This window comes from Leptinotarsa decemlineata, unplaced genomic scaffold (genome assembly GCF_025532065.1).
Source record: "Leptinotarsa decemlineata unplaced genomic scaffold, Ldec_3_MD MMD2_tig00001393_RagTag_RagTag, whole genome shotgun sequence".
Classification (NCBI taxonomy): Eukaryota; Metazoa; Arthropoda; class Insecta; order Coleoptera; family Chrysomelidae; genus Leptinotarsa; species Leptinotarsa decemlineata.
In genome coordinates this window covers 4,832,369-4,850,905 of record NW_027412562.1, presented here as the reverse complement: position 1 = coordinate 4,850,905, position 18,537 = coordinate 4,832,369, and the positions used below count along the sequence as shown (strand labels likewise).

Genomic DNA, 18,537 nt, shown 5'->3' with positions numbered 1-18,537 from the left:
CAAGATTATTCCAATAACTATATAACATTTATGATTATTTACATGGACGTGGACACTGTACATGTGTACATGGGAGGTAGGTTGATACGTTTTTATCAGATTGGGTGGTTTTGGAAAATTACGACTCTCTTTCGGTGACATATATAGTAGTAATATTGTCTTCAAAAGTTCAAATAGGTGCTCATGAGGCGTTAAAAACGAATATTTTCGACCCGAAACATCAAAAAGTATACTTACCGTGATGACAGCAGTTTTCCTTGAAACTTTAATTTTATAACAATGTAAATCATATATTAGATTGTGTAGCGTTCCCGTGAATGATATCTGTTTCAATTCCTCAACGTATATTTGAAGTAAAAACTGAATGAGAGAAAGTGATTTTTGTTATTCAATATTTAGTTGAAATAAGTTGTTTCAAAACGAATGTTTCTTTTGTGTAATTCAATGTTCGTGTAAAAGTAGTTGCTTAGACTTTTTCCTCCAGTTTGTATCTGAAAAAAGCGTCTATGCATGATCTACACATTTTCTAAAGAGTTTATTTTCTACTTGATTGCTTTCTTCGTGTTTTCAAAAGTTTTCCACGTTTCTTGTGTAAAGATTGAGAAGTAGATAGCCAGAAAGCTTCTTTCCCAAAAACTAATCTGTCCTGAAAAATACCTCCTTTCAATTTTATCTATAAAATACTCTCAAGCCTCCATCAGAACAGTTTTTATCGTTTATAAACACCTTTTACTTAATTAAAATCTTCAAATCCTTCGACATCTAATAAACAGTAGCTTGTGTTCCTACCTATTAATCCCTTTTCAGTCGAGAATTTCGCTATCGACGAAACTAATTATTCTGAAAAGAAGCATTTAAATTTTCACATCAGTACAAGTCAATTCTTCGGGGTAATAATAATTAGTGTATTGATTTTACTCTGACTCTAACTCACGGAACGAATGAAAGAGCACAACATAATTTCGAAATAGTAAATTGTATAAGTTTTGGAAAAACTTTTTTTTTTGCAATTTTTTTGTTTTATCTAACTTTTAATACGTTCTCTCGTGTTTTTTCAATTATGATGTTACATTCTGATATCCCAAAGTGATCGCTTCTCTCGTAAAATCCAATATGGATTTAATATTCAAATATTGAATTCAGGTTATTTCTTCAAAGCTAACATTTTGTGATTTTTTTGTTGCAGTTCAACTAATACCACAACATGTCATCTGTCAAAGTAGCTGTAAGAGTCAGACCATTCAATAATAGAGAAATCAATAGAGAATGCAAATGTATTATTCAAATGAGTGGCAATACGACAGGTGAGTAGAACATAAAATATGGAATCAAATTAGCGAAACTTGCCATACGTAAGGATCAGGAACGTTTTGATTTGCAAGATTTTCAATATTGCCTTAAGACAAAATCAAATATTTTTTGTCGGCCTTTTTTTCGGTGGGGATTTTAACCTTCCACAAGCTTCGTGAAATTAAAATTTCAATGGAGAACTACAGATGTAGAAAGGACAACCTTTTTAGCTCACTCCAATAAATTTCTGCAAAAATTCAAAGTATTTTTCACAAGGAAAAATATTCTATTTGTCACTAACTACCTTATTTAATAATTTTGCTTATCACGAAAAGGGCTAAGTATTTGTACAGATACTCATTTTAACGTTTCGGAGGAACCCTCTTCAGAATTGAAAAAATCTAATGTGGCTCATCAGTTTTTTTTTCGGTTCACTTCACAACCCATGTATGTATTTGTGTGACTTTTCCAGAGTGAACAACTCACAATGCATACTTGTGATTAACAAAATATACGCTATACAATGTTTTTCATGTATAACTTTTAATCTAGAATGTTTACTGAAAATAATTTCATATCCTTGTTCCACATAACAATATTATGGGAGTGACAAATAACCGAAATAAATAATAATGTTCTTAAAGATTAGATTGATATAATATGTCTTTGAACTTTTAACTGTAAGCTCTTGCGACAATAACCTCAAATTATTCAAAATGAGATGAATAGGCCATCCACCGGCTTCAAAGTAGTTCCGCTCAGATGCCAGCGTTTTTTCCAACGTCACCATATGTCACTGTCAACATTCAAAGTTTCTATTTTTTATAGAAAATTTGATGCAAATTCTTTGATCTATTCTTTTCGATAGCAGAAAATCGCCTAACACGCAAAACACCTCTAACTTTTATGCCTCTCACCAACAAACTAAACATGCTAAACAGCTGAAACTGTGAACAGTGTACCAACATAAAAAATAAAATAATCGTAGCCCGCGAAATTTAAACATTTATCTTATTTTTTTTAACAATCCGAGTATACCAATTATTGGTGTCATCGATGAATATACAAACGAGTTGTTGAGAAGTCGATGGAGTATCCGATGAATTTTCGGTTAGATTTACCTGATGTACCAACAGTTGACTTCAAAAACTTGTCCATTCATTAATTTTTCGACTCAAATATGCATTACATACAAATTCAAATGAGAACAACGATGTTTCTTCTTCGTACAGAATCACTTTTAAAAAACTGTTTTGATAGTTCCCGAGCACTCTCAAAGGCAAAAAACAATACATAGAAATGAACCGGCTGCGAACTAGGCCACGTGGACTGTAGAATGTTTCAATGTACATAAGAATCTACATCTCAAGTTTGGTTTCGAGGGAAACAAACTATTACAAGCAACATCAGATTTAACCGAAATTCCTTTCTCAACTGTACGTAAAATTGTCAAAAACAAACCTTATGAACGCAAGACGCGATATGATACAGGATTGCCAAAACATTCAGATGTTCATCAAATAAAATCATTGAAAAAACAATATGCGACTGTTACAAAAGCAATGAGATCCTTACAACTGAAATCATAAGGAAGAAATTGAATACTTCCGGTCATAACGTGAGCTGCTGTGACAAAACTCTTCAGCATTGGATAAAGAAACTAGGATTCAGATTTAAAATAATAAACAAACGTCAAGCAGTTATGGAAAGCAGAAGAATAGTGGAATTGCGTAACAAATACTAAGAACAAATAACTAAAAATAGACAAGAACAACGGCAAATTTTCTATTTGGACGAAACTTGGTATGACACTCACGACACAGTTACGAAAGGGTGGACTGATGGTTCCAGAATGTGTACACCTAACATGCCCGCAACCAAAGGATCGCGACTAATCATTGTGCATTGCGGAGGAAGTAAAGGATGGGTTCCGAATTCTTTGAAATTATGTGGAAAAAACTTGAGGACTGCAATGTTGACTATCATAAGAACATGGAAGCTAATATTTTTGAGGAATGGTTTGAAAACACATTGATCCCAAATTTGGATGCGAATAGTGTAATAGTTCTTTACAACACTTCCTAATATTCGCGACAGCTCATCAAAGTACCGAATAAAAATTCAAGGAAAGATGAAATACAAAGTTTTTTAATGGATAACAAAAATCAACTACTTGAAGTTTTACAGACAAAAACATTTGAAAAAAGTGTATGCCCTTGAAAGTATGGACACACCATATTGAGACTTCCCCCCTATTTTTGTGTTTTCATTCCCATCGAGTTGATTTGGGGAAAATTTAATAAGAAGGTAATAGAGCTAATTCAAGAAGAAGTATCCAATATTGCCGAAGAAGATTGACAGAATAATATTAAAAAAGTAATTTTAGTTGAAAAACACTATATGGAGATTGGACAAAGATTCGAATTGAAATGTTTGGTTCAATAGTTTATTTGAAGTTGAATGTAAAATTCCGTTACTTTCTTCAAATGTTATGAATTTTTAAATATTTTGTCGATACATTCATGAGTTTAATTGTGATCAAACACCAGGCAGCGCTGTTTCGGCCCACCAAGGTCTCATCAAAACCATCAACTAGCAAAACTAGTGGTAAATTATTCCAAACCATCAACTAGCAAAACTAGCAAAACCATCCAACTGTCCTGTCGTGCAAGTAACGTAGTTATGGTTTATTGTTACAATTGAAAAAAACGTGACTATCTGTTGATACAAGTTTTCTTTTCTGTTGGTTGACAAATATTTGAAAAAGTCATAATAATTTTGAATTTTATTTATAGCCATCACCAATCCAAAGGCAGAACCAAACACGAAAGATGCTCAAAAAAGTTTTAATTTCGATTATTCGTACTGGTCACATGACGTGAGTATACTACCAACTCTAATCGACCGAACATCCCTATTAACAATCCTTTCCGTTGCAGGAGAGTGATCCGAAGTTTTCTTCGCAAATAGTAGTGTACAGAGACATAGGCGAGGAAATGCTGCAACACTCCTTCGACGGGTACAACGTCTGCATCTTCGCTTACGGCCAAACTGGTGCAGGAAAATCCTACACGATGATGGGGAAGCAGGAAGACGGTCAGGAGGGCATCATACCGCAGATATGCCAGGACCTGTTCAAGAAAATTCGAAACAACAGCTCGTCCGACGTGAAATATTCCGTGGAGGTTAGTTACATGGAGATTTACTGCGAGCGGGTGAGGGACCTGCTGAATCCGAAGAACAAAGGAAATTTGAGGGTGAGGGAGCACCCGCTGCTGGGGCCATACGTCGAAGACCTCAGCAAGTTGGCCGTCATGAGCTATCAGGATATCCATGACCTCATCGACGAAGGCAACAAGGCCAGGACCGTGGCTGCGACCAATATGAACGAAACCAGTTCGAGATCGCATGCTGTGTTCACAATTTTTTTCACGCAACAGAGGTTGGTACCACTTCTGTATTTTTTTATCAATCTAGAGTTGGATCATGATTTATTCATGAGATTCATTGTACAATGAATTGATAGTGTACTATATGATACTATTCATGATTTGGTTCCAATGAAAAAATTTGAAAAGTTTTCTACTTGGTTCAATAATTAGTAAAAAAATACTAAAAGAAAAAAAGGCTCAAACTAAAAAAAATTGTTTTGATTGCTTGACTACTTCGAATATTTCCACAATGTTTCGGAAAAGTCTTTGGCCATCTCCTGGTGATGTTCTGTCTGTAGAGTAGGGAGGTTAGTGTAAGCCCACAGCATTGTACATCCTCCCGAAGAATTGTCCTCCTAGGTCATCATTCATCCTGTTCTTTCCAGGAAGGTGAACAGGTCACTTGGAGACATCTCCTTCATATCGGCAGGTGTAGGCCAAGACTCGCCGAACACACACTCTCTTATTGACGATAACTCCGGGCACTCGCATAAGACATGCACGACAGTCTCTTCTTCCAGTTCACACATCCTGCATAGAGGTGTGTCAACTAGCCCCATATTATGGAGGTATTTCCTTAGTTGACAGTGGCCATTCAGAAATCCTACTGTTAAGCGTAGATTTTTCCTGGCCATTGCCAGATATTTCTTCGGCGCCAGCTTCTCAGGGTCGCCCAGGGTGATCCTGGCAAGATTGCATCCTTTGATTCCATCCCATCTCTTTAGGAATTGAGCATGGGTGTAACATTTGGCTAGTTCCGCAAATGTCGAAGTCATCAGGCCGTGAGTGCCACTGGGTCCTAAAATTTTTAGTCCAGCCGCTTCCTTGGCTAAAGAGTCGGCAATGTGATTACCTTTACTCCTGTCGTGCTCTTTAACCCACCTCAGGATAATGTTATTATCCACCGAGGCTTTGGCTAAATCTTGGTGGCACTCTAGTACTAGCCATGAGGTAACACATTGTCTGTTCAAGGCTAATAGGGATTTTCTGCTGTCAGTGCAGATTGTTATGTTTTTCCCAGAAATTCCTTTCCTGGTTATTTCTTTTGTGGCAATTGAGATACCATCCAGTTCTGTTTGGACCACGTTGGTATTTTTTCCCATTCACCACCTAATCCTTAGGCTTAGTGACCTGGAGTGCACTCCACTTCTTTGGTTTTTGAGCTACAAATGCGTACTGCATTTGTAGCATCTGACTCTGTATTCTGTTTTATTTGTATTTTGTAGGATTTATTAAACACAAACCTGGGTTCAATTGCATCACTGGTTGCCTGCAGCAGAGGTTGGGCAATAAACGCTTTTCGCCATAGACTCAGCCTCAATTGACCCATTCCTACTTCGAGGTTTACACCAGCCGTGGCAATCGTAACATGGCCATTAACGCATCGTCCTTAACGTACAGGTCCAGAGGGGTCAGACCCGTAATTAATTCCATTACCGCGGTTGGTGTTGTTCTCATGACTACTGTGATGTTTAAACAAGCCAGTCGCTGTATTGGATATAATTTTTTGGATGGCCGTTGCTTGTAGAAGTTTCGGTCCCCATGCAATAGCTCCGTACGCTTAACATTAGTCTTATTATTGCAGTGTAGATCCAGGTGACCACACGGGGTGAAAGACCCCATGCACTCCCACTGTCCTCCGACATTGCTCATAAGCCACATATGCTATTTTTGCTCTACTCTGTAGTTCCATGTTAGCTTCATGTCGAGGATACTACCAAGGTATTTCACCTCTTCCTGGAGTGTAGTTGTTGGATAATTGATGGAAAGGTTGTTTTATCAAACATTCCCTCGATATCTATGAATATGTCTGGGGTAGATTCTTTGTTGTCCAATTATCTCTCGATTCTGCCAACCACATGGTGAAGGGCCAAATCAGCAGACCATCCCGGAGTAAATGCATGCTGATTTGGATGAAGTGGGTTGTTCATCTCGTATGTACCCCTCACATAGCCTCTTCATAGTTTTTAAGAAGAACGGTAATTGGTCGGAATGCTTTTGGTAAGATGTAGTCCATCCTACCAGGTTTGGGTATAAATACTACTCGTACTTCTCTCCACTTACTGGGAATATACCTCAGAGCTAGAGAGGCTCTGAATATTCCAACCAGGTGCAGCATAAGAATATCCAGTCCCCATTAAAGTAGGACTGGTCTTATACCGTCAGGTCCTGATGACTTGAAGGTGGAAAAGCCCGATATGGCCCATCTTATCTTGTCCTCGTCAACTACTGCACTAGCAGATTGCCAGTCGTATTGTGAGGGTGTTGTTGATACTTCCGTCCAGTTCGTCTTTCCAGGAAAGACAGAACCCAGAAGGTTAGTTTCCATAAGAATCGCGGCACTCTATTGGATGTTGGCGGCTTTGTCGCCATTTTCCCTCGTCAGGATGCCGATACTCTTATGGTGGTCCAATGAGAGTGCCTTCTGTAGCCTAGAAGCTAGTGGGAAGTTTTCGACTGCCTCACAGTAGGCTCTCCAGGCTTCTCTTTGTTTTTGTCTGCGGACTTTTTTGAACTCTCTGAGGTTGGCTAGATATATACTCCAGTCCTCTTCGAGTCTTGTACGTTTTGCCTTATTAAAGGTCATTCTCGCTGACTTCCTAAAGTGTTTCAGTTCAGGGCACCACCATCCTCATCATTCTGGTGATGTTATGTCTGGTTATGTTATTCTGGTAATGATATTCTTGATCTGAAAAAAGATAATTCTAGTTTCTCAGAATAAGAAACATTTGTCCAATTTAACCGACCTTACATGTCTTACCGTTACCGAGATAGCAAAAAAAGCTCAAAAAACTGCCTACATAACCCACATTTGTTAAAATTCCAACAGCTTTTTCTGAATCTTAAAAATACTTACAGTATTTGTAGAGTTGCCCCAAAATAAAACTAATGTAACATTATATGGAATTCCAAGTGCACCCACAATGTTTTTTTTCGATCAGGGTTGACGAAGCGACTCAGCTGTGTACCGAAAAGGTATCAAAAATATCACTTGTCGATTTGGCCGGATCCGAAAGGGCAGATTCCACAGGTGCCAAAGGAACCAGATTGAAGGAAGGTGCAAATATCAACAAAAGTCTGACAACACTCGGAAAAGTTATATCAGCCTTAGCAGAAATAGTAAGTATATATGTTAAACGAGAACACTGATAATGATAACTGTCATTTTTTGCTGTCACGGAATAGTCGGTGAGTTGAATTCATACGCTTGAAAAAAGTACCTGAATACACAAAATATTATTCAGATTAGTGATTATTGTAAAACATGAATCATTTTTGGGAAAGAAAGTTTTTGGCTTTCTACTACTCCATCTTGATACAAAAAACAAGGATGAGGGAATCTTCCAAGGAAAGGAAGGAAGTGATCAATTTTAAAATACATGGATGTGTAGATCATGCAAAGAAGTAACTTTCAGACACAAACTGAAAAAAAGTCCTCCTGAAACAGCTACTTTCATATAAACATTGAATTACACGAAAGAAAAAATTCTTTCGAAACAAATATTTCTATATGAACACTGAATTAAACAGAAGATACTTTTCTCTACTCAGTTTGTATTTCAAACATTCGTTGTGGAATAAAAATCAGATATCATTCACATGAGTTCTACTTTAAATGAATGATAATAAATTGCACTTACATGGAACACTGTCACCCTCACTGGTGATAGTGAGGGTGACAGTGAATGATATCTGATTTTTATTCCACAACGAATGTTTGAAATACAAACTGAGTGGAGAAAAGTATCTTCTGTATAATTCAGTGTTCATATAGAAGTATTTGTTTCGAAAGAATTTTTTCTTTCGTGTAATTCAATATTTATATGAAAGTAGCTGTTTCGGGAGGACTTTTTTTCAGTTTTTGTCTGAAAGTTACTTCTTTGCATGATCTACACACCCATGTATAGAGTTACTTATTTTGAAATTGATTACTTCCTTCCTTTCCTTGGAAGATTCCCTCATCCTTGTTTTTTCTATCAAGATGGAGTAGTAGAAAGCCAAAAACTTTCTTTCCCAAAAATTAATCACTCCTAAAAATATAACCCCTTCAATTCAAATGAATCATTTATATAGAAATCATAAGCACCATAGCATCAATAAAAAATGTTGCATCTTGTCTTCAGGTTTGTGTAAAGCATTTGATAACGTACATCATGATATTTTGATATTAAAACTAAACAATTTTGGTATTAGAGAGAATATCCTTAGTTGTTTTGTAAATTATTCAATTGACAGACAATACATTTTTTTCATAGAAAATAGTAAGAGGTTCATAAGAAAAATAAATATTGGGGTACCACAAGAATCTATTTTTGGTCCACTCTTTTTTTTAATATACATTAACGCATTAACCAATTTACCTCTGAAGGGACCAGTCAAATTATTTGCAACAATTATACAGGATGTTTATTGAATATGCGGCAAAAACTTAAGGGACTATTCCTTGTACTCATCTAAGGATATTTTGTCCTTTGATGATTTTTGATAGGGCGCTTTGTTTGGAAGATACGGAGCGAAAAAGAATTTCGAAAATAACAATTTACTACCCAAAATTACATGTAATGTTTGTTGATCTACAAGAACTATTAAAAATGACTACCCCCCGCTCGGATGTAAGAATCCAATCTTCTCCTCATCGATTCCCGAACTCTTTCAAAAACACCAAGATCACTTACGAGACATACTATTCAAATTGAATAGGTACCAACGGAATTGTTAGATTTTTATTACTTGGTAGGTCCAGTGTAGTCTATACTTTTATTTCGGATACATTATTAATTTTGAAATTACCAAAATTGTTATTGTCGAAATTCTTTTTCACCCCGTATCTTCAAAACAAAGTGCCCTATCAAAAATCATCAAAGGACAAAATATCCTTAGAATAGTCAAAGGAATATCCCCTTAATTTTTTTCCGCATGTTTAATAAACACCCTGTATACTCTTCCGATAACTGAAAACAATTTTAGATTACAAGAAAATAAGTTAACTCTTAAATTTTCGAAACTATTCTTGTATGAATATTTCTAAACAGTGGCGTAGCGTAGTGGGGTGGGGGTGCAGCCCGCCCCGGGCGGCACTTTTTAGGGGGCGGCAAAATTTCATAGTAAATAATAAAATATATTTTGTAAATCTTTGAACAATTTCATATTTCAACACAACTATAAATTTAACCTGATTGAAAAGAGCACGGAATTTTTCATTACTTATTCTGTGTCGAATTCGGGGATCCCCTTTCTTTGAATTATATTTTGTAGCGAATGGTAACACCGTCTTTACTGAATGCGGAGATTTCCCATATTTTATTTTGTGCTTATGATTATGACATAATCAGCGAGAGTGACTTCTATTACATATTTATTAGGTTCAATATTGTTTCAATATTGTCCCTTTAAGAAAGTACGTGATGCTTTGACAATTCAAAGAAAGTTTTATTCGTGGATCTTCAGTTGTTTAGGTCATACTGTTTCGTAACTGTGATATTTAAGGTCGACAATGAGTACTCTAACACTAACAAATTTGGCTATCTTGTTTTTTGAACAAGAGGTGTGTGATGCTATAGACATTGATGGTGCAATAAAAGACTTTGCTCTTAAAAAAGTAGATGTTTGAATTTTTAAACTGGATATTTTGTTTTCAACTCTAACAAGTACCTACCTATATTATTTTTCAAAAAGATATAAATATTACTTAATAGTATCATCCTACTTCTAATTAAAAACTGATTTTCGTTTTATATTCAATTCGCTAATTATTTAATCATATCGAATAAATAATACCTGTGTACCTGTTATATCAATGGTTGAAGTGAGAATTTTCGTTTTAATAAACGTTATTGTAAAATAAATGAACTTTTTTATTTAAAATCTAACCTGTATAATGCAAAATAATGAATTATACAGAATTATATTATATGTATAGTATACATCAAATTGAAATACCTAATTAAAAGGGCGGCAAAATTGTCTTCTGCCCCGGGCAGCCGATACCCACGCTACGCCACTGTTTCTAAAAGATCATTGAACAGAATAAGTTATACCATTCCTATTAAATTCCTAGGATTATATATTGATGAAAATTTATCGGGGACAAAACATATTGAAATTATTCGAAAAAAAGTAGAGATTTATATTCTATTCAGAACTTTGGTTTTGATGATTCGTCATCAGTTACGACCCTCTTAAGCAAATCTGGATCACCGTTGACGTCATTCAACAATTCCTGAGCGATGCTCATGCGACGGTATTTTCGTCAAAATTCAGCAAATTCCGAAAAAATTACCTGGCATAGGACAACCGATATGCTGACATCCTCAGCAATTTCTCTAATAGTATTCGACGATTCTCCATAACAATTTTCATCACTTTCTCAATAGTTTCATCGGTTGTTGATGTGCTGGGGCGTGCACCACTCATAAAAATTGTTTTACTCGGACTACAATCACCGTATGTCACTGTCAACATTCAAAGTGTTTTTGATCACTCAATTCCATTTTTTTACAAAATTTGATGCAAATTCTCCGATCAATTTTTTCGATAGAACAAAATCGTGAAACACGCAAAACACCACCAATTTTTATAGCTCTCACCAACAAACTAAACATGCTGAACAGCTGAAACTGTGAACATATGTTCGAGGCGAGTGTACCAACATAAAAAAATCGCAAATCGAATGTACTTAGCCCGCGAAATTTGAAAATTCATCTTATTTTTGAACTGTACTTACAACTGCAATATTTCATTTCCAATAAATCCACAATAAAACCTTCAAAATCTTCACAAAACCAAACTGTTGAATGCATATAAAATTATTGTACTAAGAACATACAGTAAATTTGTATAAACCAAAAAATGTATCAGTTTTGACCACACTGTACAAATAAAAAAATTGTTTCATTCATTCGATAATAAATAAATCAAAAATTTCAAATATAAATGTCATGGAATTCAATAATATACAGTCATAACACTAGACAAACAAAGTTATCATCAATTAGTAATTTCAAATCTAATTTTCGACAGAATTCGATTTATCCTAATGGAATTATAATATACTAGTACTAGGTTGCTGTATCGCTGCTGTTCCAAAGTTTTGACAGAATCAGAATCAACGAACTTAGGCGTCCGCAGCGTTATAGAACAGTGCTTTCAAAAATTGTTCTACAGCGCCATCTAGTGGCGAGTTACAGAAAAATTAGTAGCCTAAAAACCTCTATGAAAAATTACTCATACATGTCAAGTTTCATCACGATCGGTTGAGTGATGTAGAAGTTTATCACTAACCAACCAACCAACAAACATCCATTTTTATATATATATGATAATATAATTCTTAAAGAAATTGAAAATATTAAATTGATCTCAAATTAAAAAATCAATTTAAAAAGTAGTTGATGAATCAAGTTGAAAATACAGAATTATATGATTATTCATGCAGCCAGAACCATTAAAATGTTTTTATACTAAATCTGGATAATTTCACATTTGACTGTTTGCTCATATTAATTATTTATTTTACATCAAAACACTTCAATATCTTGAAATTTTCCTAAACATAGGAACTCTTTCTCTTTTATATGGAAATTAATTGTGCTGTGAAAACTGCCAAATCAGCATCACCCATCACAATTTTGGAATTTTTGATACATACCTTTTCATTTTTATTTGAAAATATTTTTTTGTCTCCATTTTCTATTTTTTTCAACTTTGATTTGATATTTCGTAATTTCGTACAGATCGCACGCAAAGCAATTTTGCTTCTTTGCTTCTTACTATCGCAAGAGGAATTCTTATTCCATCTGTCATTGCTTCCGCTTGCATAAATATTACCTAATACGTTGTTCACAATTTCTCTGATTTGTCCAATGAGAACCTTGTTTTTTAGTTTACTATTCGAAGGCATTCACAAATACAAAAAATAACTCACAGATCACCATACAGAATAATTTCTCCACTTACAGTACTAACTACAGTTCACTACACGAGTTCCTCGACGTTAATGAGCTCTCGCCACACTCCGCTGGCTGGTCTACTATGCCATATTCACAGGCACAGCTGATTTGCCAAGCTGTACTTACGTTTGTGATATTGATTACTTATTTATTTTGTGGAAATTCATCTTCAATTAAATGATATAGATATAGAAATAAAATACTTTGTACAACTTCCACTTACTTAATGTATTGATATTAAAGCGACCAAGGTTTAAGCGATTTTTACACCATTCTCAAGTATGTAGTGTTAGAATATTTGAGAATGGTGTAAAAACCGAAACCTTGATCGTATTAATATCAATACATTAAGTAAGTGGAAATTAGACAAAGTATATTATTTCTATATCTAGTATCATTTAACTGTACTTACGTATTTCAACGTGTAGATTACGAATCTGAAATACAAAATCAGTGCTGTCTCCTAATTCTTTCCCAAATTCCGAAAAATTGCAACTTTATGAGTCTTCTTTTGCACAATACAAACTATAGAATCACAAGTATTTATTCACCTCATCATTCTTGCATCTTATTTCGCCTTCTTTATCACTTTTCAGTTTGATAATCAACATTGTAGTCTGTCGATAATGAATAATCTGTCATTTGGTTGACCAAAATAGCACTACAATATAATTTTTTTTTTCAGGCAACAAAAAACAAAAAATCCAAAAAAGCGGATTTCATTCCCTACAGAGACTCTGTTCTGACATGGCTGCTCAGAGAAAACCTAGGAGGAAACAGTAAAACTGCTATGATCGCTGCTATTTCACCAGCAGACATCAACTACGACGAAACATTATCAACACTGAGGTAAAAATGTTTCCCCTCTTGAAAATCATCAACTTTTCATCGTTTCTGTGTTACTCCAGGTATGCTGATAGAGCTAAACAGATAGTTTGCAAGGCCATTGTTAACGAAGATGCTAACGCCAAACTCATTCGAGAGCTCAAAGAAGAAATACAGAAACTGCGGGAGTTGTTAAAACAGGAAGGCATCGACGTGCACGAGGGTGAGTTCAAATATTTTAAACCCTGGTGTGTATTTTCCAAAATTTTCGGTTACACCTGCTATTGAGTTTGTAACTCTCAGTGAACTACTTCAATAGCATGGAATAACTTACGATTACAAGTAATTTGAATTGTGGCTGATGACGTTTTAAATTTTGCCGCAATGCAGGGCCAGATGGTAAAGTAGTATATGAGAAAAAGGAGCCTCCTAGTAAGTACTGCTTGAAAGAACAAAGGCTTCTGGCACTCATTAACGTTAGGAACATATTTACACGAGTTTAGTAAGCAGGCAAGTTGAAACATTAATATAATTTGAGTTGTACTATTTTTATAAAAAAATATTCCAGTATTTCCTGTGACATAAAAATCTCAAAGATGATGGGATATCATATGTTTCATTAAATTCAAAGGGTATATATTTGGGAGAGATTGATTTTTGGGAAAAAAGGTTTTGGCTTTCTACTTCTCCATCTTGATACAAAAAATGTGGGTTTGAAGGTAGTTGACAATGTTTCGTGGTGTATTTCATCAGTTCGGACTTTCATTGTCTAATATGATTAAAAATATTAGCTGAAAAATAACAATTTTATTAAGCAAAAAACTGAAATTACAATGAAATAACATGCAAGCAACAACCAAAGAAATCAAAAAAATTGAACTATTAACACGAGCTGAATAAATAAAAAAATTGAATTTATTGGAGCCTCTGGAGACACCCTACATTTTTTTTATGAGAGAGAGGACATTGGCAGATCAAGATCTTCAGATGATGTGGTGCTGCAGATTTTTTCGGGTTTTCCTGCAGCTGAAAAAGCAAATGCGCTACTAGAATCAATGAAGTCGCCCCGGAGCATCAATTAATTTTTATTGTTGTTGTTTTATAATTTCATAAATTACCAAGAAATGAAAATAAATATAAAATTAAAAGATTCCAAACCAAGTTACTTCACGATGTTTCGATTACCCGAACACGATTGTGGATACTAACAATTGAAACAATCGTGAAGTAACTTGGTTTGGAATCTTTTAGTTTTATATTTGTTAATTTTCATTGTTTGTTAATAATTTTTTATTTTTGCAATCAATTTCAAAAAATTAACTCTATAGAAAAATGTGTTTGATCATGCAAAGAAGTGTCAGTTACAAACTAGAAGAAAAAGCCGTCTCGAAACAGCTATTTTCATATAAACATTGAATTAAATGAAAGAAAAATACTTTCGAAACAAATACTTTCATATGAACGCTGAATTATACAAAAAACACTTTTCTCTGTTCCGTTTGTATTCGAAATATTCGTAATGGAATCTAATCAGAAATCATTCACAGGATTCCTACACATTATAATCAATTAAAGAAGTAAAATTTCACTTACATCGTCATCCTCACTGGTAGACACTCGGATGTTTCGCCGTAAGGCACTTCCTTTCTTTCGAAGATTTCCACATTTTTTGTATCAAATTGGCACTAATCTTAGCTATTCAGATGTTTTTTTTTTTATAATGAAAGAGAATAACAAATAATATGTAACAATAAGAATTGAAAGAAAATATTCAGTAGACTAAGTTAAAATAGCGGTGTTTCATGTTCGTTAAATTATTTATTTTCCAAATGGGTGCTCGGGATTCGATGAAATCGACGAAGGCGTTTTTGCCTGGTCCTGATTGCCGAAGATTCTACCGGTGAGAAAGTTATCGAAGTTCTTGAAAAGATGGTAATCGGTTGGCGAGAGGTCTTGGAAAGTTTGGTGGGTGAGGCAGAACTTCAACGGTCAATTCGTTCAATTTCCGAACAGTGATTTCTGAACCGTGCGGACGGATGTAGTTGTGGAGCAGATTCTGCTGAATCTCTAATAATCTCAATAAACCCAACAAACAACAACATACCGCCAGTAGATGTTACCCAATGAGAATGAAATTGCTTTTTCATCATCATTGATAAGTGAAAATTCGCTAATTGTTGAATTTGCTAGTATTTAATGACTTGCCTGAACTGTGCTAATCTCGTATAAATTCCACAATTTACATGTGACCACCAACTATGTTTGTGAAAGTTTCGCTCCCTATTGGTTTGCCTTTGGAACAGTTCAAACCAATCACATACCTGAAACCTGATATTTCTCCATAAATGTAACGTCACCATTGATAACTTTGTTATTGAAGAAGAAACTGAGATTTGTAGTTTGAAAGTCAAAATGATACTATTTATATTTTTTGTCTGTGCACATGAGTCGTTGACGTGGCCTCATTTGTGCATATAAAATTATTTCATTAAATAATAAGTAATTTATGTGTATTTTTCATTTTTTGAACCGGAATAGCAATACGGTTTCCGACACTATCGCAACAAAATCGTTCATAACTAGCAAGGAGCAATAACAAGACTTGATAATGCCATCTGAAATGATGGCAAAACTTCGAACTTTGAAAAATATACAATGGATGCTCACCTGGGAGATATTCAGTATTTCAATATAAACATAAGTTTACAAGGATTTGAAGCTTTAATAACTTTTACTGAACGTTTTATCTTCCTGTTTGTTCTTTCATACGATTGAACGCCTTAGTGCAGGTATTTGTCCCCTTCTGTCATCCGGATGTCTCTTTAAATTTGCCTGTATTTCGGTTTCATCAGGTAATATCGTTTGTGTTGGAGTTTCTCTAGGTTCATTGTTTCTAGGAATGGTTATTGTATTATGTAGTATATTGAATGTTGGGTCTTGTAGTGTTTTGATTTGTGTTTGTTCCTCGATAAGTGATTACGGACTTTTGAATTTATGAATGTTTAGGTTTTACCGGATGTCCATACGGTTTCCTTTATTGACTTGTCAATATGGTGCATATGACATGCTCCAGGTTCAGGTGAAAACACTTTACCCCTTGCCTCTCATGTAGACCTACGACTTTGTAGGTACATGTGGCAGAAACCCAACCAAATAACAACAACTAACCCAGCTAATGCAGCGCAGAGAGTTGAAGTAAAACCATCGGCAACTGTGCAACGTCTTCGATTTGAAAGATTCGTCGCAAGTTATTTCCCACTATAAGAAGCAGAAATTAATTTCGTTTGATCGATCCGACCAACCGATAGACCGGTTTCGGGGTGATTGCCTCATCATCAGTACCGGGCATGGTCTCTTCAGAACGGTGTGACCCGTCTGAGTATCACGACCAAACAAATATAATTCCAGGTAGTTATGAACTCTTTCTGCAGTTGATTCAGTAGGATGTCTACTGCGCCACCTGCAGACAAAGCCAGGAAACAATTCCACAAACACATACTCCGGGGTAGGAGTCGGATTAATGATTATTATTCCGAAGAAGTGCATATGGCATGCTCCAGGTTCAGGTGAAAACACCTTACCACTTGCCTCTCATGTAGACTTACGACTTTGTCACTTTGTGTTGATACGCTGGATGTCCAGGACAAGCATCGTCATTCACATCTTCTCGACCTTTTGTGGAAATCTTGTGCCACTTGTAAACATTTTTCTGACTCAAAGTACAATCACCGTATGCCACTGTCACCATTTCATGTGTATTGACCACTGTATTCCATTTTTTACACAAAATTTGATGAAAATTCTTTGATCCATTATTTTCAATAGCAGAAAACCGCCGAACACGCGAAACACTTTTAACTTTAGATAGATAGATAGATAGATTTTATTTAAACTGCATTCCAAACAGGTTTATACCCGATTACATGTATACAGTCAATGTCATGGTACATAAAATATATGGTTTTTAAAATACACAGAGTAAATAAACACCTAAAATTACGTACAAGAGAAACGTTAATAAAAACAGGTATATACGGCACATTTTTTAAAAAACGACTGTCTTATTTCTAATTCATCACAGCAAAAAAAATCAAGACTTTGGTGACTTATGACTAGATCATTCACTTGCTTAAGGCAGCGATTGAGTGGAGACTCTGATCGGGTGTCTACACCCTATTGCGATTTCTTAGACTAGCACTAGGAACATGAAGATTGATCACACTGAGGAGTTCAGGTACATTTATTATCTGATAAAATATGTTGAATATAAATTGTACATCATTCAAGCCTCGACGATCCAACAGGGTTGGCATGTCAAAGTGTTCTAGGTGAGTCCTATAGGAGATCATAGAGGGAGACCCTCTATGATCTCCTCTATGAAGTAGGTGTACCTAAGAAATTTCTTCTGTATTTTTTTTATCATCTCTGAATGAAATGCTGTTTGCGGATTCCAGATTGTTGAAGCGTATTCGAGCTTTGATCTGACAAAGGCATTGAATAGAAGAATTCCTAGTTTCCATTTGAAATCCCTGGCGTTTCTTAACACAAAACCAAGCTTTCTGTTTGCATCACGTACAATATATTCTATGTGATTTCTGAAATTGAAGTTACTATTAAATATGACTCCCAGATCTTTAATTTTAGCAAGTTTTTCCAGTTTGGTACCATTTACTGAATATTCCGTTGTTGCAATAACATTTTTCCGTGAAAAAGACATAACTTTGCATTTACCCTCATTCAACATCAAGTTGTTCGTTTCACAAAAGATAGTGATAGAATCTGAGTCTTTCTGAAGGTTTTCACTGTCTTTTTCATCGTTGATGGTTTGGTATAGTTTGAGATAATCTGCATAGAGCAGGAATTTGGAATGTCTTATATAATCACCTATATTGTTAATGAACATTATAAATAAAAGTGGGCCTAGACTTGATCCCTGAGGAACGCCAGAGGTTGGTCTGAATAGTGTCGACCTTTTTCTATTATATTGGTATTGAATTGGCATTCTATTAAGGCCTCACAAACAAACTAAACAGCTAAAATTG

At 35.1% G+C, this 18,537-nt stretch overlaps 1 protein-coding gene across 7 annotated transcripts in view; it reads left to right on the top strand.

Annotated features, from left to right (window-relative positions):
- The window catches only part of unc-104 (kinesin family member unc-104), a 111,499-nt gene that overhangs the window by 44,777 nt on the left and 48,185 nt on the right, over window positions 1-18,537 (top strand). For 5 of the 7 annotated variants that reach the window (XM_074175867.1, XM_074175866.1, XM_074175864.1 and 2 more), the window contains exons 2-8: window positions 1,187-1,304; window positions 4,086-4,168; window positions 4,230-4,732; window positions 7,664-7,841; window positions 13,356-13,519; window positions 13,579-13,718; window positions 13,886-13,927. In XM_074175867.1, the coding sequence (XP_074031968.1) occupies window positions 1,205-1,304; window positions 4,086-4,168; window positions 4,230-4,732; window positions 7,664-7,841; window positions 13,356-13,519; window positions 13,579-13,718; window positions 13,886-13,927 (1,210 nt within the window). In that variant the 5' untranslated portion in view covers window positions 1,187-1,204. The remainder of the gene's footprint in view (window positions 1-1,186; window positions 1,305-4,085; window positions 4,169-4,229; window positions 4,733-7,663; window positions 7,842-13,355; window positions 13,520-13,578; window positions 13,719-13,885; window positions 13,928-18,537) is intronic. The other 2 variants (XM_074175869.1, XM_074175868.1) reach the window with 1 other exon arrangement.